The 26223-nt window shown below is 50.3% G+C and overlaps 14 protein-coding genes across 14 annotated transcripts; 6 read left to right on the top strand and 8 right to left on the bottom strand.

Annotated features, from left to right (window-relative positions):
* Positions 1-115: 115 nt before the first annotated feature.
* Positions 116-556, bottom strand: MRET_3501 (negative cofactor 2; the record flags this gene model as incomplete). The annotated part of the gene is made up of 1 exon (XM_027630128.1): positions 116-556. The coding sequence occupies one exon, from the start codon at positions 554-556 to the stop codon at positions 116-118; it is 441 nt and encodes a 146-aa protein (XP_027485847.1).
* A 282-nt stretch (positions 557-838) lies between these two features.
* Positions 839-2026, top strand: MRET_3500 (3-deoxy-7-phosphoheptulonate synthase; the record flags this gene model as incomplete). The annotated part of the gene is made up of 1 exon (XM_027630127.1): positions 839-2026. One exon carries the CDS (start codon positions 839-841, stop codon positions 2024-2026), a length of 1188 nt encoding a protein of 395 aa, XP_027485848.1.
* A 15-nt stretch (positions 2027-2041) lies between these two features.
* On the bottom strand, positions 2042-4222 carry MRET_3499 (kinesin family member 4/21/27; the record flags this gene model as incomplete). The annotated part of the gene is made up of 1 exon (XM_027630126.1): positions 2042-4222. One exon carries the CDS (start codon positions 4220-4222, stop codon positions 2042-2044), a length of 2181 nt encoding a protein of 726 aa, XP_027485998.1.
* A 152-nt stretch (positions 4223-4374) lies between these two features.
* On the top strand, positions 4375-5687 carry MRET_3498 (platelet-activating factor acetylhydrolase IB subunit alpha; the record flags this gene model as incomplete). The annotated part of the gene is made up of 2 exons (XM_027630125.1): positions 4375-4412; positions 4439-5687. The coding sequence occupies 2 exons, from the start codon at positions 4375-4377 to the stop codon at positions 5685-5687; spliced, it is 1287 nt and encodes a 428-aa protein (XP_027486125.1).
* Positions 5688-5865: 178 nt separating this feature from the next.
* On the top strand, positions 5866-6577 carry MRET_3497 (CBF NF-Y family transcription factor; the record flags this gene model as incomplete). Its single annotated transcript, XM_027630124.1, has 3 exons — positions 5866-6066; positions 6095-6173; positions 6201-6577. 3 exons carry the CDS (start codon positions 5866-5868, stop codon positions 6575-6577), a joined length of 657 nt encoding a protein of 218 aa, XP_027485932.1.
* Positions 6578-6598: 21 nt separating this feature from the next.
* On the bottom strand, positions 6599-8317 carry MRET_3496 (histone acetyltransferase; the record flags this gene model as incomplete). Its single annotated transcript, XM_027630123.1, has 1 exon — positions 6599-8317. The coding sequence occupies one exon, from the start codon at positions 8315-8317 to the stop codon at positions 6599-6601; it is 1719 nt and encodes a 572-aa protein (XP_027485933.1).
* A 149-nt stretch (positions 8318-8466) lies between these two features.
* Positions 8467-12447, bottom strand: MRET_3495 (myosin heavy chain; the record flags this gene model as incomplete). Its single annotated transcript, XM_027630122.1, has 1 exon — positions 8467-12447. One exon carries the CDS (start codon positions 12445-12447, stop codon positions 8467-8469), a length of 3981 nt encoding a protein of 1326 aa, XP_027485934.1.
* Positions 12448-12995: 548 nt separating this feature from the next.
* On the top strand, positions 12996-15287 carry MRET_3494 (fanconi-associated nuclease 1; the record flags this gene model as incomplete). Its single annotated transcript, XM_027630121.1, has 1 exon — positions 12996-15287. One exon carries the CDS (start codon positions 12996-12998, stop codon positions 15285-15287), a length of 2292 nt encoding a protein of 763 aa, XP_027485935.1.
* Positions 15259-16239, bottom strand: MRET_3493 (uncharacterized protein; the record flags this gene model as incomplete). The annotated part of the gene is made up of 1 exon (XM_027630120.1): positions 15259-16239. The coding sequence occupies one exon, from the start codon at positions 16237-16239 to the stop codon at positions 15259-15261; it is 981 nt and encodes a 326-aa protein (XP_027485928.1).
* A 223-nt stretch (positions 16240-16462) lies between these two features.
* Positions 16463-17173, bottom strand: MRET_3492 (uncharacterized protein; the record flags this gene model as incomplete). The annotated part of the gene is made up of 1 exon (XM_027630119.1): positions 16463-17173. One exon carries the CDS (start codon positions 17171-17173, stop codon positions 16463-16465), a length of 711 nt encoding a protein of 236 aa, XP_027485929.1.
* Positions 17174-17267: 94 nt separating this feature from the next.
* On the top strand, positions 17268-18494 carry MRET_3491 (E3 ubiquitin-protein ligase UBR7; the record flags this gene model as incomplete). Its single annotated transcript, XM_027630118.1, has 1 exon — positions 17268-18494. One exon carries the CDS (start codon positions 17268-17270, stop codon positions 18492-18494), a length of 1227 nt encoding a protein of 408 aa, XP_027485930.1.
* On the bottom strand, positions 18491-19144 carry MRET_3490 (p24 family protein delta-1; the record flags this gene model as incomplete). The annotated part of the gene is made up of 1 exon (XM_027630117.1): positions 18491-19144. One exon carries the CDS (start codon positions 19142-19144, stop codon positions 18491-18493), a length of 654 nt encoding a protein of 217 aa, XP_027485931.1.
* Positions 19145-19288: 144 nt separating this feature from the next.
* On the top strand, positions 19289-19512 carry MRET_3489 (H/ACA ribonucleoprotein complex subunit 3; the record flags this gene model as incomplete). Its single annotated transcript, XM_027630116.1, has 2 exons — positions 19289-19315; positions 19348-19512. The coding sequence occupies 2 exons, from the start codon at positions 19289-19291 to the stop codon at positions 19510-19512; spliced, it is 192 nt and encodes a 63-aa protein (XP_027485950.1).
* A 76-nt stretch (positions 19513-19588) lies between these two features.
* On the bottom strand, positions 19589-26077 carry MRET_3488 (uncharacterized protein; the record flags this gene model as incomplete). The annotated part of the gene is made up of 1 exon (XM_027630115.1): positions 19589-26077. The coding sequence occupies one exon, from the start codon at positions 26075-26077 to the stop codon at positions 19589-19591; it is 6489 nt and encodes a 2162-aa protein (XP_027485949.1).
* Between the last annotated feature and the right edge of the window lie 146 nt (positions 26078-26223).

The raw sequence follows: 26223 nt of genomic DNA, 5'->3' as shown, positions 1-26223 counted from the left end.
ATATTATGGAGGGGTCTTGGGCTGGGTAGAATGGAACAACGACGGACGCATCAATCAACCTACACTACAAATGGCGCGTTATCGATTAAGATAGAGATATAGACCGAAGCTCTGATTAGTTCGCCGCCTCAAAACGCGCCTTGCTAGCGGCAAAGAGTTCTTCCTGCTGGCGCTGCAGCTCCTCTTCGGACAAGCCGCTAAGTTCAAATCGAGATGCCTTGCGTTCACGTTCTTTCTGATGCTGTCGATGGTCATTTAGTACATCCTGTACTTCCTGTGTATATTTGCCAAAACCCAGGTCGTTGAGAGCTTTGACTACATGATCTGGTGCAATCGTCTTTTTTGAGTCCTTTTCACATGCCTCGTTTGCTTCGCTTGAAACCAAATGAACAAATTCCACACAGCAATCTGTCAGAAGATCGCGCGTTTCCTTTGCACAGCTAAGATCTTTTGGAAGGTACTCCTGGATCAGCTTCTGGATTGTGGCCTTTGGAAGAGAGAGATCCTCGTCATCGAGAGGTCCTGCGCTATTGTAGTCGTGCTCGTCATCCGACATCGTGCATAAAACGCGGTGGGACGCGTCGCTAAATTTGTTTGCCAAATACTTGGCACCAGCTGCACAAGTCCGCGTTGGGCTTCCGTAACAGGCGGTATTTATGCAGCTACTAAGCACATTGGTCCTGGGCTGATTTACTACTCTCGGCCGTCATGTCGAGTTTAGCTGCACGAAGCGTCACGCCTGGGCGACAAGACTGGCTCACGTGATGCTCCACTCTGACTCATATGCAAGCTATTTCATCTGGTGGACAATGCACTAGCACACTACATTCTTGCCGCCATGTCGCCTGCAGACAAAATCAATGAACTGGATGACCGCCATATCAAAAATGTAAAGCCACTCGTTCCACCGCAAATCATTATGGAGGAACTGCCACTCACTATCGAGGCTTTGGAAACTGTCGCGAAGGGTCGAAACGACACGGAGGCCATTTTCAATAACAAACAGGACCGTCTTGTCGTGATTGTAGGCCCTTGCTCAGTCCACGATGCGCGAGCTGGAATTGAATATGCAAAAAGACTGCATGAATACGCTGAAACAGCGAAGGATGACCTTCACATCATTATGCGTGTGTATTTCCAAAAGCCACGAACGACCGTTGGCTGGAAGGGCTTGATTAATGACCCAAACATCGACGGCTCGTTTCAAATCAACAAAGGCCTTCGCTTGGCACGTAGTCTTCTGTTGGAGGTGGCCAACATTGGTCTTCCTGCGGGCACAGAGTTTCTGGATACTATTACTCCTCAATACACGGCGGACCTAGTTTCGTGGGGTGCAATTGGTGCACGAACGACCGAATCGCAAGTACACCGTGAGTTAACGAGTGGGCTCAGCATGCCTGTCGGATTTAAGAACGGTACAGATGGTTCTGTAAGGATTGCTGTGGACGCTATTCGTTCGTCCTCTAGCTCACACCATTTCTTGTCCGTCACCAAACAGGGTATTTCTGCCATTGTTGAGACAGAAGGTAACGATAAGTGCCATGTTATTCTTCGAGGCTCCAACAAGGGTCCAAACTACCATCCAGAAGACATTACGCAAACTCGCACTTCACTTTTGGAAGCTGGACTTCCAGCTCGCATCATGATCGATTGCAGTCATGGCAATAGCGAAAAGAAGCATGAAAACCAACTGAAGGCGGCTCGCAGCATTTCAGATCAACTTGCTATGGGAGACGAGAATGCCCAGAGCATTATGGGTGTAATGCTGGAAAGCAACTTGGTCGAAGGCCGTCAGAACGTGCCACCCGAAGGCCCTAACTATCTCACGTACGGCCAGTCGATTACTGACGCATGCATGGGTTGGGACATGACTGTAGAGGCGCTGGACATTTTGCGCGCTGGAGTCCAAGCTCGTCGTGCCAAACTTCCATCGGGCCCTAGCGAGCCCGTGAACCCTGATACGATTCAGTCGCTCGACCCACAACCGGGCTACAACGATGGGGTACTGGCTTCACTGAGCAAGTAGAATGTAAAAAGTGACTCAATGCATATGTACAGTCGGAAGCTCATCCGGACTTGTTGTTTCTGAGGCATGACGTTTCGAAAGCGGCTGCTGCTCCAAGGACGATGGACTGCGTGGCAGGCCAAGTTGACTCGTCGGGTATGTATCAACATCGCTCGTTGCTCGAGACTGTGTCATGGTGACACGGTAAGTTCGATTACTCGGGTTTCGTCCTTTGTAATCCAGGATACCGCCAAAAGGCCTTTGCTGCAACACGCCAGGATCTGATGACATGGAACTGCTTCGTGACGAGCGCGAGAAAGATAAAGGTGTTGTGCTTGATGTAGACATGGATGCACGCCGTAATTCGGTCTCGAGGGTCTCGACACGCGCATTTCGCTCGTCCAGGCGCTCATGTAAATCCCGCATCGTACTTCGCAACACATCCATCTGCCTTTCAGCCTTCGTAGCCCGATCCGACAGCGCCACATTCTCTGACACCTGTTCCTGTACCGAGTGCTCCAAATGAGCTACAGCTGCCTTGAGCATACTCAACTGTCCCTCAAGTGCATCCACGGTTTTTTCGTACTCGACAATCACAGGCTCTGCCGCCTGCAAGAAGTCGACTGACGACGAATTATGTCGATGCTCTTGCTCGCGTTGCACCAGCTGAAAACTAAGTTGAACATTTTTCTGGCTAAGTGCCGAGCACTTTTCCTGCCAGGCGAGAAGCTCACGCTCGTGCTCAGAGGGCATAAGGTGTGTGGTTCGCTTCGGTGAAGACGCCACAAGCTCCCTGGAACTGTGCACAAGTCCTAGCTCGTGTCGCAGGGAGAGCACCTGCGATTGCAGATACGCGACATTGTCCCAGCCAGGCTCAACTTGATTTCGCTCAACCTTGTTGCGAATGTTACGGGCGCGTTGTGCGTACTGAAGCGTGTTCAAAGTTTCGCCCGCATTACCTTCAGTAGAAGAAATACATGCGATCATAAGAGTGTGTGCGTTACCTCCGAGACTGTCTTGTAAAAGCCGAGTCAGTTTACTGTCTCGATATGGCACATGAATCGGGCGCTTTGACCTTCCTGGATCACTTAAGACGCTGATCACATTACCCAATGCATGCAGGCCAGAATTGATCGCAATTCCTTCGCGAGCGCGGTCGCCGGTGGCAGCAGTGCGCTTCAAGCGCTCTGAGCCGGCCAAATCAACAAAATGCAGCTTACTTGTTGTCGTAACAACGACGGTGTCTTCCACGGGAGCTCGACGTAATGGCGTGCCACGCACAACCGGGCGCGTGGGCGTCTGTGGCCGAGTCGGTGAGCCTGCACGCGAAACGGTTGCACGGACACCTAGCGTGGGCAAACTTGTCTTAGGCGTGCGTGGTGTGGCAAATGCACGTTCTGGACTTGCGCGCCCCAATGAGGACGAGGCACGCTCCGCTTGAGCACCAGGTTTCGCACGATGCTTACGGATTAAAGAAATTGTGAATATGGCATGCGAACGAGACGACTGTGCATTCATTTCCGTCTCGTGTGTTTGTCGGATAGCCATCCCATCCTGCAATAGCTTTACAACATCCTGTGCGTTGGATACAGATCGCTGAGCAAGGCCCGTCCACACAATATCGCCTGTGCGTGTTTCACGAATTTGAATATTATTTCGCTGTCCATATGCATCAGATAAAAGGTCGATCAGGTCCTCATTGTACAGTTCTAAAAAACTTACGCTCACTGTACACTCCTCGCCTTCAGCGTTGATCTCTTCAAGAGATTGAAAAATCTGGTGCGCCGCGCGTGGAATAATTCCCACATGCAAGTCCATATCGACAAAAGGGGTATCGGTGCAAATGCTATTCGTTGCCTCTGACGTTCCCATGGTGTATGATTTCCCGCTGGAAGTTTGTCCATAAGCAAAGATTGTCGTATTGAATCCGTCCATAAAGCGGCGCACAAGGGGCTCCACACTTTCATGGTATAGCTCGGTCTGATTTACATCAAATGCGTGCACTTGATCAAAGTTGAAAGTATACCGTGAATCGCGCATGCCCACCGGCAGAACCGATGGCTCTAGTACCACACTTGTGGACGAGGTTGCTTCTACCGCGGGTCGCGCGAATCGAGACACCGTCTGCGTGATATCATCCACTGCATCTGGTCGTATACGAACAGCCACCTGCACGGCCGCAAGAGCAGAGTCGCCACTGTCACGTTCTCGCGCCATGCTGTGTTGTAATCGTAGACGTCGCACCCTTCGAGAGACCAACACGACCTAGGAGTAACACACCACGTGGCGCCACGTGAATCTATGGTGTAGGCTGCTTGCGGAGCATGGATCTACGGTGACAGATCGCCCTCTTTTGCTCGTGGGGGCTTATGAATAGTGCCTTGTCTGATCGTCAACGTGACGAGCTGTACGTTTGATACATACTTATCTCAGGCACAAATCCTTGCTCGAATACTTGCATACGTCTGGTTTCCATGAGACCTTCGAAGCATTGAAGCGCGATGCGTCCCTTGCAGCGTACGAGCCTGACGCAAAGGGTAAATATGCCAACCTTTTAGAGAAGAAGTGGCTCAGTACCATCCGTTTGCAGAAAAAGAACATGGATTTATCTGCCAAGGTGTCGGAATTGGAGGCCGAACTGCAGACCGCTCCTAGTGCACGGCGTGGTGCTTCTGTGCAGGATTGGTACCCTCGACCACCGGCCCGTCATGTGCTCTTAGGCCACCGCCAGCCTGTAACTAGTGTAGCGTTTCATCCAAGATTCTCGCTCGTGGCCACGGCTAGTGAGGATTCTACCATCAAGATTTGGGACTGGGAAACAGGTGAACTAGAACAAACGTTGAAGGGCCATACAAAATCCATTCAAGGCATTGCTTTCGACCATTCAGGACAATATATTGCGTCGTGCTCGTCTGACTTGAGTATAAAAATTTGGGACGGTAATAATGATTGGAAAAATGTGCGCACCATACATGGTCATGAACATAGTGTGTCTGGTATTCAGTTTATGCCCGGAGACCAGCATATTATCACGGCCAGTCGCGACAAGACGCTCAAGATATGGGAAGTGACATCCGGATTTTGCTCACGCACGTTATTAGGCCATCATGATTGGGTCCGTGCAGTGGATGTATCATCTGACGGCCGATGGATTGCCAGTGCATCAAGTGATCAAGAGGTGTGCATTTGGGACACTGCGTCTGGTGAATTGCGTCATGAATTGCGTGGCCATGAGCATGTTGTAGAATGCGTCGCATTCGCGCCCTCATCTTCGTACGAGTCTATCCAAAAACTTCTAGGTATGCGATCTCCGGACAAGCCAGAGCCAGGCAGATATCTTGCCTCCGGATCGCGCGATAAGACTGTACGGATCTGGAGCCAACAGGGCCAGTGCCTTCGTACATTGTCAGGCCATGATAACTGGGTACGTGCTGTGGCCTTTTCTCCCAACGGCAAGTTTCTGCTGTCTGTTTCGGATGACAAAACCATGCGTGTGTGGGATTTATCAACAGCTCGTTGCCTCAAAGCTTTTGAATGCCACAATCATTTTGCTACGTGCATGGCTTGGGGCCGCACGCACGTTGACACGTCCTCGTCGGCTTCCCCTGAATCTCACATGCAGCCTGTAAATGTCGTTGCTACAGGCTCTGTGGATCTCGGCGTAAAAATCTGGGCACCCTAATATACTCTCATACATTCCTTTCTATGACATAGATACCCATTTTCTCCCATTGTGCTAATGTGAACGAAAGCACAGGCGCACTGGTCGCAAGTGTCGATGATGTGGAATTATGTGTGCAGGTGCGCGTCACCCAATGCGCGTCTCGCGTCGCAACGTTGAACGACCTTCACCGTGCATTATGGGCACAGATGCAACAGAACGCATAAACGAAACAGCTCCCGAGGTAGATGAGCATGAAAATGCTGAATCTATGAAAGAAAATCTAGAGCTTTCTGCGCGAAATATGAGTGCCACGAATGCTGCTGGCGGCACCTTTGGCTTAGGTCTGGATCAATTTGAACTCCCCAAAGCATCTATCGCTAAAATTGCGCGAACTGATGTACGTATACCAATGGAAGCTTACGAAGATCCCCGAGTTCATGCAATTGCGTAAAGACACTATGACAGCACTTGTGAAGTCAGCCTCCGTATTTGTGAGCTATTTGAGTACGTCGCACGATGTCTAACCCTCAGCCGCCGCTTCGCATGACGTCGCCATTGCTCGCGGAAGCAAAACCATCTCTGCCAATAATGTTATGGATGCCATGCGCGAGCTTGATTTCCCCGCTCCTATGCGTAAGGAGCTTCGCATACAACTCGAAGCGTATCGTGACCTGCAACAAAAGCATGCGGCAGCAAAGGCTGAAGCGGCAGCACAGAGTCGAGAACGCGCTAAAGCCGCCCGTGCTGCCGCATCCGCAGCTTCTGATGCTCCACCAACAGAGATGACAGCCACAGGAGCCGCAACGGATACAATGGATGTTGACCAGGGCAATATGCCCGATGCAAGTCATATCGATGAAACATCTTCCGCACCTATACCTGTTCAACCGAACTCAATGGAAACATAGAAATGTATACGTATATGCTATTTATCCCGGCACTTCGTTCGATGTTATGGGTTCAAGTCCAGTGCGCTTATGTATAAAAGGCGTCCATCGTAATTTTGTGGGATCCACACGCACGTAATTTTTCGCATCGTGTTTTGCTAGGCTTGCGCGTATGTGCTCCGAGTCACACACAATACGATAATCATTTGGAGGGACCTTTTTTTCGTCGGCAAATTTAGAGGCTTCATATTCGGTGGGAAGTCGACCAGTCGATGCTTCATTGTGGAATACCTCCAACATATTGTTGTCTTGAAGGGTATAGAGGACATCATCCATCTTCATGCCTGTGCGAGAACAAATGTCCTCAAGTGAGCATACTGGGTCAGCATCAAGTACACGAAAAACAGCCAAGCGCCAGTAGCTGCGGTATGTTAGGAAACCAAGATCAGAGAGCGGCCTTTCTGGAGAACCCCGGCGCTTTTCTTTCCGTGAAAGCAAGTAGCTCATCTCGATAAAAAAATAGCCCCATCCTCGGCGTTGATGAATGGGAAGGGTCATGATGCAGCTAACATTATAGTCCATGGGCGAACGCTTTTCTTTGCTAAAGTACCCGACGAAGTGCGAACCATATGCATCGCTCTCCACAAACACGTAGAACAGAAAAGGTTCAACATCATAGTACAGTGTCTTGTGGTCGAGAAACAATTTGGCAAGCAAGCACAAATTCTGGCAGTAGATTTTATTTTTGCTTCCGTCAACTTCAAATACCGAAATGTTGCCAGCACGATAAATCTCTTGACCTGGAGGAAACTGCATCATGCATTTCATGCGATGTCGCGTCACCATAAATCGACTTTTCATGTACTTGAGGCAGAACTCACACATCCACAAGCGTCCATCAGGCACAAGACTATATTCTTCAGGGAATGGCGCTTGGAACCAAGTGTTAATATCAAAGGCTCCAAACCGGATCATGGATATAGGCAAGGCTTTACCAGTGTGGGCAGCATTGGCGTTAGTGGAAACGGTATCGACGCCAGACACATGCTTTGAATTTGGAAGTTGTTCATTTAAAGAACCACCCAACCAGTTCATAGCCGCGCGTTTACTGCGCTCGAATCGCTCCATATCATCTTTATTTGGTTCATTCATCTTGGTTTCAGCGTCATCACCTTGTAACAGGCCACTAAAAGGCGCATCATCAGCACATGAGGTGGTCTGTGATGCCTTTTCGTTTTCCCCTGCGCTGGATCGTTTTATTCGAATGACTTTTCTGTGGGGAGCAGCCGACTCAATTTTACGCTTTGGTAAAGGTGCGCGAGACTGGGGGGCCGGTGAGGCAGGCACATGTTTTTCCACTGGTTTACACAGGGGACAGAACCACGTACCCTTAGGTAGTTTACTGAGAGCAGGTCGCAGGCAATAGATATGCCAACCCCGATCACATCGATCGCAAAATATAATTTGATCGTCATTCTCCTTGCCATGGCACCGTTCGCATGTCTTGCATTCCATACAGTGCCATTTATACGAGCGTACAATGGCGTATTTTTTGCCTTCTCGATCCCAGTCCATGCATGTTGGATGCCCGCAGCTGTGACACTCACTACACTCGACGAGAGGCTCCGATTGGTTCGTGTGTCGATTCTGCTCCTCCGTGCCTAAACAAAAGGCACAAAGTCGCCATGTTTCCCGCACCTTCTGACGAGCTTGGGCCTTGGAATCTCCTTGACGTTTCTTGCTAGTCGCAGTGTTTTTCATTGCTGTGCAAGGCACATATGAGCCTGAAAGGATTCGCGCTCAATCCCCTGGCAACGCTGTGATGAGCCAGGGTCGCGTCTCGTTGGCGCGTAAGCGGCGCGTCGATATAATGACTAAACATATACAAGCTTGCTACGACTGTACTCAATCTACTGAGATGGTGTGTGCAAGGAACTAGCGCGCGCCAGGTCTTTTGCGAGAAGCTCAGTTTCCATTTGGATTTCGGCCAAGACCTGCCTAGCGGCTGCAGCATGTGACTTGCGTCCACTTCCGAGAGATGTGAGTGCCTTTTCTGTTTGGTGGTTCTTGGACATCCGACGCAGTTCGTCTTCCAGCTTCTTGATGCGTGTTTCGTACTCGGCGCGTGCCATTTTTAGTTGGTTTGAAGACGTCTTCTCGGCCTCTTCCAAGGCAGAACGGGCCTCATCACGTTGCGAAATGGCCTCTTCGATACTAAGACCACCCACCGTGCGCGATAGCACTTCTTGACCTTGTTGCATTCGCGCACGCGTTCGCTCAAGAGAACGCGTGTAGGTAGACAGTTCCTGCAGCTCGTTTTGTACATCGGAAAGCTGACGGTCTGTATACTTTTTGGCCTCTTCCAATACGTGCACATGTTCCACCGTTGTTTTATTTTGCATCGTCTCAAGGCGACGGTTCTCCAATTCCAGGGCATACGCTTTGCTGTGTGCCTTCTTAAGTTCGGCACCTTTGTCAGCAATTTCACGCTGCATCTCTTCCTTTTCCTTCGCGTATTCTTGCCGCAGAGCTGAGAGCTCAGAGCGCACATTGTCGCGCTCAGTCATGATGGTTTTGCTTGTTCGACATTCGGATGCATACGTCTCGTTGACTTGGTCCCGAAGCTGGTTAGTTTCACGCAACTTGTCGCTCATATGTTTGAGCTTTTCGTGCAGCATTGCACATTCTGACTGAGCACTTGCCAGTGCTCCCTGTAGAGCCTCGCGCTTTTCTTCCTCGCGCTTGAAATGGGCCTCACGCTCACTTAGGGTGGCCTGCACAGAAATGTGCGCCTCCTGCAGCTGTTGCCGTTCTGCTTCCAACATCGCCAGACGTTCGCTCAATGCATCCGACTTGCTAAGCTGATGTCGCGCAAGTTCCAAGTCTGTTCGAACACCATGCAATTCGGCCTCATGCTTAGCCGCCAAGTCTTCGATATGCCGTTCAGCGTGTTGAACGTGCTCGTCTAGAGAAACACGGGCTTGATCCAGCATCGTTTCCAGCGATGAAACGCGATCAACTGCCTCACTATGCTCACGTTCAAGCACAGCACGCGACGACAGTTGCTTGTTCAATTGTTCACAAACACTTGCAAGCTCAGCTTGAATATCCATTTCGCGTTGTGCTCCTTCGTCCATCTGCCGCTGTAGATCATTCGCCTCACGAGACCATCCCTCGCGCTCAGCTTGGATATCATTAAGCTCTGCTTCTGCTTCTGCCAGGCGTTGCTTTGTACCGTTGAGAGTGTCTTGTGTAGATGCATGGCTCGTACGTTCGTCATCTAACTGTTCTTGAAGCATATCACATCGCTTTGTCAGCCTGCTCTCAAGTTCGACTAAACGCGCCTTTTCTTGTTCGTCACGCAAAGCTCGCTCACGAGCGACAGCCATTTCCATTTCGTGCCGCTTGATTTCGTCATCATCGTGCGATGCGGCAAGCAGAGGCAGGAGACGCATGTACAATCGCCACCAAGCATTTGACTCGAGTTTCTTGTATTCTCGAGCACTCTCTTGAAGCACTTGCTTAGCAGCGCGTTGACGAAGTCTTTTACGAACGATGCGCCGCGTTCCATATCCGTGACATGATGCTTGAAAACGCGTGAATACATCATGCAGATACGCATCGCGCTGCTCTTCCAGCTCAGCAAGCACACCAGCCTTGAAAAAGATTTTGGTCAAACCAATCTTGTAACATGCAGGATCAAGACCAATAGACTCGGCAATATAGCCCGACTGTACACGGCCATCCATAGATTGCTTTCCATATGCGCTCGAAGCAAGGAGTGCATATCTACTCACAAATTCAGTGAACGGCAATCGATTCGGAAAGCCAAGTCGCGCAATACGAATACCCTCCAGCACACCATTGCACCGCAGCTGATCGAGGACCAATGGAAGTTCCATGCGACCTGGTCGCTTTTCAGTGTTAGGTACAATGCAGCGGACGAAGTGAGGCTGTGTTGAGTCCAACTGGGCCATCAGCGAAACGAGCTGTTCCTTGTGCCGCTGGCCAACAGTACGGAAAGTGCCACGCCGACTCTTGGGGGCACCACCACTGCTCTCTTCGGCCATTCCCGCAAAAAGAGACGAGATGAAGGGCTGTGCAGAAGTCGCTAGCACACGTGCAACATGGTCATTGAGCGGGTCGCGATTCTTATCGAGCCAGTTATCGGTGCTGTACTCCACGTTGGCTGCGTAGTGGCGCACAATGAATCGCCTGACCTGACGTGATGGCAGAAACTTGGATGAAGCAGCATCAGGCCCAGACTTGGGCGGTGACCATGTGCTTGTAAGCTTCTCTGTAAATGTATCGTCGCTAGCGCGAGGCATGATGCACTCTTCGTCCAGAGCTGCTAAAATACCGATAGGTGACGTCGACTCGATAAGGTGAATGGTTGGTTGCAGGTCTAGACCAAAATTCATATAATCCCACTGAATCATCTCACGCGCGTATTCTTGCTGTTCTAGCATAAACATGTGGTGATTGAAAAATTGTTGAAGCTTTTCATTCGTGTAGTTGATGCAAAGCTGTTCGAAAGAGTTGGTATCAAAGATCTCGAAACCTGCAATATCCAGCACACCAATAAACTGCGACTTGCTAGTGGGGCGATCCAACACTAGGTTGATCCTATCCACCAGCCACCCAAATGTTTTCTCATACATGGTCTTGCAAAGTGCAGCGACCTCTTCTGTGACTTGCTTCTTGGTACGCTGCTGCGACACAGCCTCGCGGCCGGCACGCACCGTGGGCCGAACAAGGGCTGTATTTAACTGAGCCGCATCAACGCCCATCAGCTCACTCACCAACGAGAGCTGATCCGAATTCGTGATGCGAGCCTGACCGGAACGATCTTCTGTTAGTTCAATGTTACCAAGGTGTAAAATCAAGGCGATAACACGGAAAAGATCATGTTCTTCAGCCATAGTAAAGCCCATGGTGCGCAGAGCATCTAGCAAACCAGAAAATTCGATGCTGTCATCAATACCTTCCACATCCTTGCGGGTATTCGCAAGGTACGCATAATGTTCAGGAAAACAGCTTAGCTTTAAGCTTTGCAACAGTGTCTGGTCACGACTGCGGAGAAGCTGATAAAATATGTGGAAGTTGCGCTCGTTTGCGTTGCGACTGTGAACTCGGCTTTTTTCCAAGAGGTACCATTCGATGTTGCCTCCAGCAATTGTGCCAGTCGCAGAAAACTCAATCTTGATAAATTTGCCGAAACGGCTCGAGTTGTTGTTCCGCACAGTTTGCGCATTTCCAAATGACTCCAAGATTGGGTTTGCCTGGAGGATTTGGCGCTCTAGTAATCCCAGCGGTTCACCCGCATGCCAAGGTCCAGCTGCATCGGCGTCCATCGCTGTGGCTGCAAGGTACTGGATGACGCGTTTGGTGTTCTCGGTCTTGCCGGCACCTGACTCACCCGTGATCAAGAGAGACTGGTTCGAGTGTCCGTTTAGCATATTCTGCATAGCACCATCAGCCACCGCAAAGATATGCGGTGGATTTTCTTCGCGGCGCTTGTTTTTGTACATCTCAATAATGTGCTCAGTATAGATGGGCAACGCATGGTACGGGTTCACAGCCACCAAGAACAAGCCACTGTACGTATATATCAAATTACTAAAGTAGCGCTGGCGCAGATTGTGCACGACACTAGCTTCATTCAAGTGCGTTAGATCCGCAATGTCTGCGGCTTTATCAAACTTTGGAGGATTCATCTCGCTCAGAGATGCGGTGGGCACCGTGACAGTATTTCCCGTGGCAAGACAACATAGGCTCTGGTCGTCTTTTTCTTGGACAACGTACGCAGCAATATAGCCATGTACCTTGTCTGGCACCCAGACATCTTTCCTGTCCGGGTCAGACGGAAAGATGCCCATATTTTGGCTCATGTCGACAAACGAATATGGTCGGTTTGACGGTCTTGTGTTGTTCCCAACGCGCCAGCCAGCCAGGCGCGCGCCAGGTCAGGCGTATTATTTGTGCCAGCCTCACTTGACCAATCAGCGCGCGCGTACGTTACATCTCCACATCTCCACACGATTTCGACCAGGGTGTCATCATCCTAACCTGTTGTTCATTGCCTTGGTGGCGTCTAGACCAAATAGCATGCCTTTGCATCTTGCACAACACAAGAGCTATCATCCATACAGACGCGAAAATATAGATCGCGTAAAGAAAGATGAAGAAGTGGCATATAAAGCTGATGTGGATGAAAAAGAGCGTGTAGCTGCACGAAATCGCCATGACCGCATTATACAGCTACGGCGGCAGCGCGACGGTGCCACTGGGAGACAGGACCCCATCAATACATTATCAGATTATGAACATATTGATCGCTATTTTGAAGCTGAGACGCTACTCAAGCCATCCCAATATTCATCAGGTTCATCGATCAAACTAGAGCTTCAGCCCTGGTACACGCAAGCGGACAGAAAAAATGGTCTTGATCAGAAGAAGAGTGAACACGAAATTGAGCGAGCAAAGCTTAGAGATGAAGAGCGCAAGCGTAGGGAAGATCCTCTCGAACTTATACGTGAGTACACGCAGAGACCTTCAACTCCGCCTGTACGCGATGCGAAGCAAGTCGAACCTACCGCTTCGCATGCTAAGCAGCGTTCTTTTTTTCGGAAAGGGACCCGTGCAAAGCGCGATGCACGGGTCCGATGCCCAGAACGTCACTTCTGATCGTGTGTTAAAGCGCAGATACCAGCAAGAGTCGATGTATGTCGAGCTCTTTCAAGACATGCTTCGAGCTGTGTTGGAAAAGGAGAGCCATCTATTTACAGCAAGTGAACATGCCTGCTTTTCGTTTTTCTTTCAATTACATTACGATGCGCGCTACTTGTTTGTTCGGCTTTTGCAACGCAAGAAGGGACAATGGTATCGCCTGGACAAATTGGAGTACAATGATGTGGAAGATCTTTCCAGTGCTGCTCGCGCACTATCTCAGCCATTCGCTGCATCTAGTCTACTCGAACCGTATCGTTTTTCGATGATGGATGGCGACATAAAGGACAATATTTTGTGGCGCCTTGAACTTCTGACCGTCGACGAGCTCAAACTTCTAGCCAAGCGTCTTGGCAAAAAAAGTTCGGGCACCCGTGACACGTTGCTGAAGAACCTCACAGCCAAGCCAACAAATGCTGTGCTATTTTCCCAGCAGCATAAATTATCTATGAACATGCAACCAACTCACGATCGACTTCTTTCGTACATGGCCGACATTATGCATGGTGGCTGCATCTGTTTGGATTCCACTGTCTACGCTCTCATGGAGCGGCTTGCATTCGTGTACTATCGCGGAAAGCCAGTATTGGGCTCGTTGCTGACCTCTGCCGTGCTTTCTCGCACTGGAAAATATACTTTTCCGACGTATGTGTACATGCGAGACTCAAGTATGTTTCCTGACCGTGATTGTCTTCTTCGTTACGAAGAAGCTACGCAGTTGGTCGAGCACATGGACGCTTTTGTGGAAGGTATGAAGTCGAGTCTTGATTCTGCTCGTGCGTGTCTCCCTCTTCTAGACACATGTGAACCTGCATGGCGTGAAGCTACCCACGAAATGCGTTCCGTATACCCTGTTTGTGTTCCGCGCGATCGATGTCATCTTCTGCGGTTCCATTATGGTTGGGCGTTGACACGCGTCCTGTTCAAAGGCTGTGAATGTTTGGCGCGGCTAGGTATGCATGATCGAGAATCTCATATCTTGAAACAACTTTTATCCCAGCGCTACTTTTGGCGCGGGCGTCGAGGGTCTTGGTACGAGCGACTTTCCATTCTGATTGCTCGGCACGATTCCAAACAACACGCTTTGGTGATATGCCAAGAGGCACTGCACGACCCAGACACACATGTAACATATACATTCAGTCTCCAGCGACGCATTGCTCGACTGGAATCGCAGCTCAAAATACCCAAATCGGCACGTCAGACGTTCGTTTTAGCTCATCGCGAGCCTCGAGTTGTTGAATTCGAGGGCGTACGTGTGAATGGGCGCCTAATTCAGCCTCGTAATATGCTACGACAAACCGTGCTGACGTTCGATGCACGTATACCCAAGCCGACGACATCGAAGGAACGCAAATCTGGCGGACGCACGCAATGGCAAAGTATCTGTGGGACATCATGTACCGTGGAACAGTATTGCTTAGAACAGTACGCACTACAAGGATATCGTGGGTATCACTGTGAAGGAGGCATTTTACTGTTTGTGTTTGTACTGCTCATGTGGGACGTTCTCTTTCTTTCTGTTCCGGGTGCATTCGAGACACCGTATCAGCGCGCACCAATGGACTTGGGCACAGATATATTTTTGGAAGCACGAAAAGAGGCCATCGAGGCACAACTCCATCGAATACAAGAAACAGGTGGGTGTGATATAATACATCGGGTGGATGCACGTGAGCGTCCCAAACGAACGCATGCCATCGGTTGCCGATGGGACGAATTTCCTATCCATGACGTGATGGAAGTAGCCGAGTGCATCGGAGGTACTGCATTAGCAGCACTGTGTCGCATACTGTGTGAAAATGGTGCCAGTACGACTGGATTTCCTGATCTTACCCTTTGGCGGTATCAGGACCGACAAGTGCGCTTTGTGGAGGTCAAGAGCCCGAAAGATCGATTGAATGAACCTCAAAAAGTGTGGATGGATGCGCTTTTGTCCGCTGGTGTGGCCGTGGACCTTGCCAAGGTGCGAATTACTTCGAATGAAGCCCAAGCGACTTGAGGATCTTGTGTTCACGATAAGCGAGAACCGTAACGACACAGACGACACAGAAGAAGTTTCCATACATACCAGCAATAGAGATCAGTTCTGTAGGATGAACCCATCCAACGTGACCATCCAAAGTACACGATACAAACACAGTCATGATCGCAATACCATGTAGGATCATAGACGGCGAGATAATCCAGAGCCATGAATGAACTGGACCATAAAAGTCAGAGCGCGTCGCACGCAACGACGTTAGCATTGAGGCCGTCATATGGCCAGTTGTACCGGCAATCTGGCGTTGTACCAATGTCACAATAGGCGCAAGGAGACCATGGGATCCACCAGCATATGTATCGTGCAAGAAACCGATACATTCAACGGTAGCCATCCCGAGCGATCCAGCCAAGGCAAAGTCAATGTACGCGCTTTCGCGCTTCCACTTGTGCTTTTGCTCGAGGTACCGGGCATAAGCCACAGGCAAGTATTTTAAAATCTCTTCAAAGCCACCAGCCATAACGAAAGAAAACAAGACAATAAGAAGCCAGTTTTTCCAAGTACCAGCAAGCTCAGCTCGGCGCTCACGTTCTTCGACTGTCATGCCATCAACCGTTCCACGTAAAAACTCGGTCCAATACTCTGCCGCATGTGGTCCCATGACTAACGACACAACAATCAGGTAGGCCAAAAGCTGAGCTAGACCGAGTAAGGTAGTTCCAAAAATACTGACGGAAAAGTATATCCACACCATCGTCTCGAGCTGACCACGCCGTTCCGGCTTTGCATGATTCGCACAAGCCCATGCACCGTACATGCACAATGTGGGGAGAAACACCAATGGGGCCAATATCGCCGCCTCAGTTGCAGTATTGTACAGCCACCAGCATACTAGGCAAGGACATACAACCACCGCAAGCCGGGCGGATATGGACAAAGATGCGTTGGCTGCCGGCGTGATCCCCGACATGACCACGTAGCATCGGTATGCGGAGTAGCCACGCGTCCACGATAAGCCTGAGTCTTTCGGCCGAATGGGCATCGACCACGGTCGTGTTCCTGCGTCGCATGGCATGATGGAATGCTAGCCTGCTGTATTGGGTGTCTAATGATACAAAGTGGAATTATATATTCACAAATTCACTAGGTGATTACATGCCAGAGTACTCGTATGCTCGAATCAGCGCTCTTGTTCAAGCAGTCTGCATGTACAAGCCAGGCGCTCTGTGCTCATTGAGGCCAGGCTCAACGGAGCGGTACAAGTCCATATCCACAGAACCGATAAAATGCTCATCGCCAAAACCGCCTACATAGCGAATTTTTGCAGGAGAGAAACGCACCCATTTGGCAATGTGAGGACTCTGTGGAGAGCCAGGCACCCATGCAGCTGCGTCAGGGTGATGAGCGACAAAGCAATTGCTTAGAGCGTCGATGCTTTCCGAGTTTGTCACCAGATGCATATGACCATACATGGTCATACGCCCTTTGGATGCCATGCCGCGACGCCATTTTGGTCTGTATTCAGGCCAATGTAAGCGTCCTGCAGGCGACATGTGACCATGTCGCACATCGACTGTGTTCATGTCAGGGCTCGACGCAACAGCCAGCGTCGCCGTAGTATTGGGTCTTAAAGCCAAGCGCCACTGTTCTGATGCTGGAAGTGCCAAGAGCAAAAGATCGCCAGGGTTAGAGGTACTCTTGTCATTTGAGTCAAAGCATGGTGCAAAGTACTCGTACGCCACCAAGGCAGTTGCGTCATTCTTCACTGTTCCCAACGCACCCACGAAATATGTGGTGTCATCAAGCAATAATGTACGCGCCTGGAGCGCAACTTGTTCTTTGTTTTCCGTACAAATTGCACGAATAGCCACACTTAGCGCCCAAACGAAGAGTCGTACCTGCATCGAGGTTAGGGTAGTGCGAATATGTGGCACATTTTGGGCTCGAGAAATTCTTCCGCATCTTATCCCCACAGTCCACCAGGGCCCAACACGTGAAATGGATCAGGGTCGTGCGTCACCCATCCCCGCTTTGCCGGACCCTAGCACAGCGGCACCTAACATTGACCCGGAATTAGGCTTCACAGCACAGGATCTCATTGATCATCAGGAGCGTCTGGAAGCTCAGGCGAATGAAGCCTTTCCGTACCACGTCGACGTATGCACACATACTCGTGGATACGTACGCCAGTTAATATACGCATGCAAAACGTGTGGCGGCGGCGGTGTTTGCGTGGGCTGCAGCGTATCGTGTCATTCGGATCATGACCTTGTGGAATTGTTCCATCGCAGGCACTTTCGTTGTGATTGCGGGACTCCAAACCTTTATCGCCACAGGCCCATGACACCCTATAAACAAAAGACGGGGTATCCAGAAGGAGCTAAGCCATGCAGCTTACGTCTTCATGACTCTAATAAAGGCTGGGACATTCCCAATGATGAAAATGTGTATACAAAGAATTTTGATGGCCAATTTTGTGTTTGCCAACGTGGTCAACATTATGATCCGGAGACAGAAAAAGAGGATATGTTTCAATGTCTTGTATGCGAAGAATGGCTACATGAATCATGTACGAGCTTGTACCCCAAAGGTGCTACTAAGCCCCTTATCTCCCAAGATGACTTCGATACCATGATATGCAATGCTTGCGTACGAAAAGAAAAAACTGCTTTGCTACAAGCCTACCTTGGTCAGCCGGGCTGGCTCGTGGTTCTTCCCAATGAGAACGGTTGGGAAGTGGTAGGATCATCACCAGATCTCGAAATCTTAGCATCAAGAAAACGTGCTCGCCTAGACTCCGATACATGTCAACAACCAACGCCATTAGTGGATCCTCATGCCCACGCCCATCGCATGGATGTGTATTTATCTTCACAATTTCGTCAAGCACTCTGTCGATGTGCAGGGTGCACCCAAAAGTGGCAAAAAATATACCCGTTTGTTTTTGAGGAGGAAGAGACCTATGAGCCTTCAGAACCGGAAGAGACTGACGATACGAATTCTAACGCGTCCACTTCATCCAGTTATGACCGTGCCGTCGCTGCGCTCTCACATTTACCACGAATGCAAATGATTGAGTCGCTGCATGCCTACCAAAACTTGCGAGATGCGCTATTTGACCATCTCCGGCCATATGCGGAAAATCATGAACTCGTGAGTGAAGAAACAGTTCGTGCTTTTTTCGAACAGCATTTAGCCAGTCGACGGGAGAGAACGAAACGCTAATCGATAAGGTATTTGCGCTTGAAGAAGCCATGAAGGTGATACACTTGCCATATCCCGAGGCCAATTAGCGAAAAGATCATGATCCAGGAAAATCCATGCACCCGCTTCAATGTAGAGGCTTGTGTATCGGCCATGCGCATTTCACGCAACTTGAGAAATTCCATTTCCTCGAGTATCTCATCAGCAATTAACGCCAGCTTGCGAAGCTCCGTCTCCATACCTGACAAGGATTCTTGATTAGAAATAGCATTGTAGTCTACTGCATCGCCACCTAGATGCACATCGAGATCAATATCCGATACCAGGTCGTCGTTGCCGTAGTTGGAAAGACACACGCCCAAATCGGCGTTGTGATGGGTATTGATGGCAAGTCGTGTCTCACCCTTGAGGCCCTTTTTGTTTAAATACACATTGTGGTGCGTTCTGTCAACGATTCGCACCTCGACGTTCTGTTGGTCGGCTGTCTTGGAGACACGCGGCACGACGTTGACAGAAATAATACCTAGCGTATCTGCCAGGGCATAGTTCCATATACAGAGAGGCTTCGGGTGCTTACTAGCAGGCAGTTCAAACTTGACGGCATAGGCTACTTGAAACAGAGCAACGAGGCACACCGCCAGGGACGCGACGAAGGAAGTCCTCCGCCACATTTTGTCGTGCGTATGTGTGTATTGTGTTGAAGGCTGTTGCCCGACAGCCACTTCATGTTGCTGACTAATCCAAGTTCAGGCAGGCAAAGTTTCTTCGTCGATCGCCTGTCTCTATTACCTTGCAACGACGACCAACAAGCCGACATGCATTTGATGTACACACTTGGTCCGGTACGTATAATTGACCCGACTAACATGTTCAGGATGGAAAGCGCCAATACACTTTAAAAAAGGTGACAGAAAGTGGTGTTATGACCCGCTCCGCTCATCCTGCTCGTTTCTCGCCGGATGACAAATTTTCGCGGCACCGCATCACAATCAAGAAGCGATTCGGTCTTTTGCCTTCGCAGCCTGCGCGTGCGGCATAAATACATCTGCATTCAAATTTGTATTTATATAACGGCTACATGTGTAGCAGACATTAGCAAGAGAAACTGTGTATGTTTACCACCACCTTGTGGATTTCCGACGAGATTCTTTAGACGGTGTCGACATAGAAATAACAGCTGGTGGCACATTTGGAGGTTGCGGCAGGTTAAAAATAGCTTTGGTAGCAGGTCCCTCCATCAGACCGGCCGCACGCAGTGGTGGCTGTGCGCTTGGACCACTGAGCACGCGTTTGTCTGGGTGAGAGCGGCGCGTCGACCGAGAAATCAGTGGCACGGGGGGCGTAGCGTGAACGGTGGAGTGGCGAGTGAGTGGTGCATGATGCATAGAACGAGAAATAATTGAGACATGCGATGAGGAATCGTTGTTCGAATGTGAGTGAGACAAGATAGACTTAGGCCTCATCGGAGTCAGGCTGCTGTTAAAGGATGTAACAGTATTGCCCGCTTCAAGAGGGATGGAGACCTTTGCGCCAGGCGCGTTTGCTGAGCCCATTACTGGCGAATCAGTAGATTGGAGCAAATATCCCAGTGCCGTGCACCAAATTCGGTGTCGCACCTTGGAGGGCGCCGTGAATTTAACTTCACGGTGTCCTGACTGAATCACAATCGTCTGGTAGTACAGACCCGACGGGTTCATGTTGTAGTCGTCCATCAGAGCGACCTGATCAATAAACGCATTCTTGGACCGCGCAACGTGCCCCGCAGTCGACGCTTGAGGCTCCTCGGAGGTCCAGTGTATAGTGCGATTAAATGGATTGATGAAAAAGAAACGCTTGTGTCGTCGCTCAGCGCCAAACATGCTCGTCGCATACTTGTAAAGCCATTCACCACGCATGCACTGGATGATAGCATCAGCCACCTCCGGATCAATATTGCTCATATGTCCCGGCAACGCAACGGGAGCAGCCGCTGTACCGACCCAAGCGGGAACCTCCCCGACCGCATGGTCGTCATCGACTTCCGAAACGGTTCTCTGGTCACCTCGAGAGCTTATAGGCGACGCATAGTGACTCGTAGCCACGGATGGGGACCGCGTAAGTGGGGTTTGAGAGCCAGCGGTCCAAGTCAGTGGTGGCGCCGCGCGTGTTTCACGCAGCTGAGCCGTCAAGTCGGATACCTGCTGCATGAGACGCTCACGTTCAGCACGGGATACGGCAAGCTCCGCTAGAGGCTCTTCCATATCACGTTCCTTGGCACGCAGCGCAGCAGCCATTTCAGCATTTTTCAGAGAAAGTTGCTTGCGCAGCTCAGCAGAAAGTGCCTCGTAGTGCTGCAGGCGAGACGCTTGCATTTCAGACGCTTGCTCAGCCCGTAACGTATCGTCGCCATCTTGTTCTCGAGCGGCGAGCTGTTGTTGGTGCTCTTCAAGCGATGCCTGAGCTTGTTCCGCTGCAGCACGATATTCAGCAGCTTCCGAGCGCATAGAAGTGAGTGCATTTTGCGCCTCGGCGACTTTGCTTGTCAAGATATGCAAACGAGACTCGGCGTCCTGCAAGGCCTTGTGATGCGTCGCATGTTCGGAATAGACTGAAGCGAGCGCGTGTTCATGCGATGCACGCATATCATTCAACTCAGTTGCATGAGCGTTACGAGCATCGTGAAGAGCCCGTTCGAGATCAGCGGCATGTTTCGTGGCCATCATTTCGATGGCTTTGGCATGGTCTCGGGTAAGTGATGCCAATGCAGCCTCATGCTCCGCTTTTGTGTCCGCGTGCTTCGCTAGCGAATTCTCTAAAGCTGAAGCATGCTGCTCTTTTAGGGCGCTCAGCTTCTGCTCATACTCCCCAGTCAAGCTTTCCAGCGCCGCCGAATGTTCCTTGTCAGCAGCATCTCGCCGCGATTGTAGCAAGTTGATGGTACTTTCTGCCGAACTAAGTCGCTCATTCTGAGCAGCGGCAATCCGGGACTCGTGCTTGACAATAAGGCTTGTTACCGCGCTCTTATGTTCCTTTTGCAGTGCATCCATTGCCTTTCGTTGCTCAGTGGTATACTGGTCGCGTTCAGTGTCCAGCGTGCGCTGCAGGGCTTGGATATCATTTTCGTGCTTGCGGCGAAGTTCATCAAGCTCTGTAGCATGTGCCTGAGCCTGTCTCTGGTACTCAGTTTGTGCTTCATTCAGCTGAGATTGAATACTGATAAGAAGCGCTTCTTTTTCTGACTGTGTTTGCCTTAGTGCCTCAAGTTCTCTAGCGTGCTCGTCACGACGACCTTCCGCAAGCGAAACACTGTTCTTTAGGGCCTCCAAATCTTTATTGTGCTGCAAACGAATGGCTTCCAAGGCACTTGTTTGCTCAGCAGCCATATGCTGCTTCAATGTGTCCAGCTCCTGCGCATGTGTAGTACGGAGTGCCTCGAATGCTTGAGCGGCTGTGGTTTGCTCGCTCGTGGCAGTTTGCTGAAGAGCCTCGAGGTCCTTGGCATGCTTAGACTGCAGCTCGGCAGATATTGTCTCCTTCAGTTCTTCTAGCTCTGCTGCGTGTGCAGTTCGTAGAGCTTCCTGATCACGGGCATAGTTAGCAGCCATACTTTGCTGTAATGCCTTAAGAGCTTCAGCATGTTCGGTTTGCAACTGCCCCATTGACTTATTAGCCCTTTCATTTTGTTCTGTAAGCTGCTCTCGAAGGGCTTGGACTTGCTCATCATGTTTCTTTGTGAGAGATGCCACTTCAGCAGCATATTTGGCTTTTGTCTCGCGTTCAAATTCATTATGTTGACTTTCCTGTTCAGAGCGAAGCTTCTCTAGTTTCTCAGCGCCCTGTGTCATTTCATCCATCAAGCTCTGCTTAAGGGCCTGAATTTCTTTGACATGTTCGGCACGCAGCTGCTCAGTAGCCTCACCAGCTTTGGCCTTCTCGTCCGCAACTTTCTTTTGGTACGTCTCAAGCTCCTTTTCATGCTTGTTACGGAGGGTTTCCATGGCGATAGCCTGTCCTTGCTCCAATTGTTGCTTGAGAGTTTCAAGTTCTTTCGCGTGTCTTGCACTGAGAGCCTCTGAAGCCTCAATACTCTTGGACGCTTCATCGGCTGCATTCTGCTGGAGGCTTTTTATTTCCATAGCATGCTCGGCACGAAGCTTTTCCGCAGCTTCAGCAGCCCTGGATGCTTCATTGGCCAGCTTTGTCTTTAAAGACTCCAGCTCATCCGCATGATTCGCGCGAAGTTCTTCCAAGGCCTTCGCGTTCTGCGTAGCTTCGTTGTGTGCAGACCTCTTTAATGCATCAAGTTCCTTCATGTGACTGGCGCGGAGATTTTCTGCAGCCTTTGCGGCTTCAGTTTTGGCATTTTCTGCGCACATTTGAAGAGCTTCTGCAGCCTTAGATTGCTCTTCAACCAAGCGCTGTTCTAGTGCCTTGGTCTCATCGGAATGCCTAGCGCGAAGACTTTCCTCTGCTTTCGATGCGCGCGAATTCTCATCGGCCAATTGCTTTTGTAGCTTCTCGAGCTCCTTAGCGTGCCCAGCGCGAACTGCTTCTGTTGCCTTGGCCTGTTCCTCCGCGACACTTTGCCTAAGCGTTTCGAGCTCCAAAACATGTTTGGCATGCAGGTCATTCATAGACTGGTCGTATTCGTCTTTGATGCGTTTCTCGAGTGACGCAAGGGCATCATTATGAGTAGCAATGGATTGACTCAATTCTTTGGCATGAGCTCGTTTCAATGCGTCAAGAACCTTGGCATGCTCGTTGATAAGAGTTTGTCGGTCAGAATCGAGGACTTTAATATGTTCACTGCGCTGAGCAGAGAGTCTGGACTCATGCGACTGTGTCAATTCCTCGATGCGCTTGGCGTGCTCATCTAATAGAGTCTGCTTCTCTTTCTCGAGAGCTTGGATAGCAGCCTGGTACTCGTCAGTCTTGGTCTGCAGCATATCCATAGATTTTTGCCATGCATCCTTCTCATTAAGGTGATCTGCGTCCTTGGATGAAAGAGCGATTCTATGCTTCTCCATAAGCTCCTCAATAGTTTGAGAGTGCTGGTCATTTAAAGTTTGTAGTGATTTGACTGCTTGAGCGTGCTCGGCCACCTTGTCCGAGAGTTCTTTCTTTAGCTTATCAAGAATCGAACCATATGTCTTGTTGCGTGCAGAACGATCCTCAGTGAATTCATTGCGTTGCTTTTCAAGCTCTGCGGCATGTCCCTTAGAAAGCAATTCAAATGCCCTGGTGCGCTCAGCCATTTTGGATTCCACCTCCTTCGTATGCAAAGCTTCCTTTTGTTCAAGTTCAGCTTGATGTTTCTCAACAAGCTCGTGAAGTCCCTTAGCATGACTTGCTTTCAGGCTTTCAATTATCTTTTCATGCTCAGAAATCTTGGCCTTGAGCTCGGAAGCATGCGCATCACGCATCATGGCCATTTGCTCTTCGTGCATCGAGAGTGCCTTGTTCGCGTCAGATAATTCTGTTTCATGCCGGGTCACGAGATCCTTGTAGGATTGAGCATGTTCATCCTTGAGCTTGGCTATCGCCTCGTCATGTGCTTTGGCACGCGTCGAAAGAGCTGACGCGTGCTCCTCCTGCACTTGTTTTAAGATACTTTCATGAGCCGCGAGAGTCTCAGCGTGCTCTTTTTTGAGTTTGGAAAGTTGCCGCTCTGCCTCGACTTTTTGCTCTGACAGGTCCGTGGCATGCGAGGCTTTCAGCGCTGCCAGAGCTGCCTCATGGCGTGCAGCAGCATCTTTGTGCTCCTCTGACAGCTTATTCAACGTAGCTTCATGATCCGCCGTCCGTGCATCAAGATCCTTGATGTGTTGCAGCTTTAATGCTTCGACCGCCGCGGCATGAGTGTTTTGCTGCAAGCTAATTTGTTCAGCTTGAGCCTGTTTCAAATCTTGGATGGCCTTAGTATGGTTGGCTTCCAAGGAGGACAATGCCTTGGAGCGAGACGCCTCAAATTCGAGTAGCTCATCCTTGTGTTTAGAACGAAGCTGATCCAGCTCAGATGCATGAGCCGTGCGTATTTGCTCCAATGTCGCTGACGATTCCGTCGACTTGTCATCGAGCGCTTTCTCGTGAGCAGTGGACAACGAAGAAATTGCATGACTATGCTTGGCATGGACTTCATCCAACTCTGCTTTATGGTCATTCGCAAGCCGTTCGATCTCAGCCTGGAATTGGGCACGAGCTTCCTTCAACTCTGCTTCGAGAGGATGCGTATCCGTCATGGTGTCGACATCAAGCATGTCTGACTTGACATGATAACCACCCGCGTCAAGTTCCATGTCCAGGCCGCCATTGGACGTCGGTAATTTTCTCATGCTCTCAGAACGCGGCAGCGTAGAGCCACTTAGCAAGTTGGCAAGTGATGGATCCAGCGATGGCTCCTTGATCACCACACTATCGTCGCCTGTAGATGTGTCCACCCACTCAGATGCGGGCGCACCTGACGCCATTGCGTGCATGGATGCACCATGGGACAACACACGACGCGAATCACTGGGATAAAAGCGACGCTTCTGGGGCGACTCGGGTTTTTCATCGAAAGAGACCCAAGCATCGTCGTCGTCTGCTTCATTATCACTAGGGTCGTCTTGCGGCACGGTAACACCAGCGTTGGACAGTAGCCTCCGAAGTTCTGACACTTGTTCACGCAGCTTACGCTGCTGCTGCGTATCACGCCCAAGTCGCTTGATCGCCACGCTCAGCTTAGCACGCAATTCATCTGCTTCCGGATTGCTGGGCAGGGACATAAGTACATCTGCAGCACGATCACTGGCCCCTTCCTCCATGATTGAGGCATGTTCCAATGCCCTGGGCGCTTCATGCACAATTTCTCTTATGTGATCCACACCATCAGACGATGCCAGAGGCCTCGGAACATGAGGGGTAGAGTCCGACTGGAGCTTCTTGAGCTGTCCGTGCAGATCAGAGATATTGCGGCGAAATCCAGCACGTTCACGACGTCCTTGAGCATCTTCCGTCTCCCGTTGCTTACGCAGCTTGCTCAAAGCTTCTTCATTTTCCTGGAACTGAGCACGCTGCTGCTCTAATGACTCTCGCAGATTTTCGAGTTCTTTGGACAAGCGCTGTCGATCCATTTCTGTCTTAGTCTGAGCAGATGACCGATTAGCGAGCTTCTCTTCTAGCTGTTGCTGCATCACATACAGGTCCCAGTTCTCTTGCTTAAAGATATCATGCTTCCGCTCCAGCTCAAGCACACGTGCCTTCATAGCCTCGAAATGTTTTTCCGCATCTACCTTCCCCTGGCGCATACGCTCCAGCTCATCACGAGATTGAAACGATGGACTTGGAGAGAATCCAAACTGCAATTGACGCGTGATATTGCTGTGGCGCGGGCCGCTGATCGATAGGGCGACGCTAATCTCCTGGAAGAGCCGATCGCGCTGCTCTTGGAGATCCTGCAGTTCTGCTTGCACGCGTTCCGCAATTTCCATGGATTGATCACCTTTATTTGGATCATTGAGCTCCTCGAGCAGGGCCTCGAGCATGCGCTGGTGCTCCAAGAGACCCTGCCCGAGGAGACCAGCGGCATACGTCTGCTCTTTCACAGCGTCAATGCCTGCCTCAATCTCACGGATAGGCGTCGACATGAAACTGAAACTCCGCTCTGTGGCGAAGCTTGGCGATCGTGAAACACTGTGTTGCGGTGACGTTCTCAAAAGTTTCCCTGCCACTCGGGCGTGACGTAACTATTGGACCTGATGTTGCTCTCCCATGTGGCGCGTGTTCCATCGGA

This window comes from Malassezia restricta, chromosome VI (assembly GCF_003290485.1).
Source record: "Malassezia restricta chromosome VI, complete sequence".
NCBI classification, from domain to species: Eukaryota; Fungi; Basidiomycota; class Malasseziomycetes; order Malasseziales; family Malasseziaceae; genus Malassezia; species Malassezia restricta.
The sequence above is the reverse complement of the archived record's forward strand: the minus strand, read 5'-3'. Positions and strand labels throughout refer to the sequence as shown.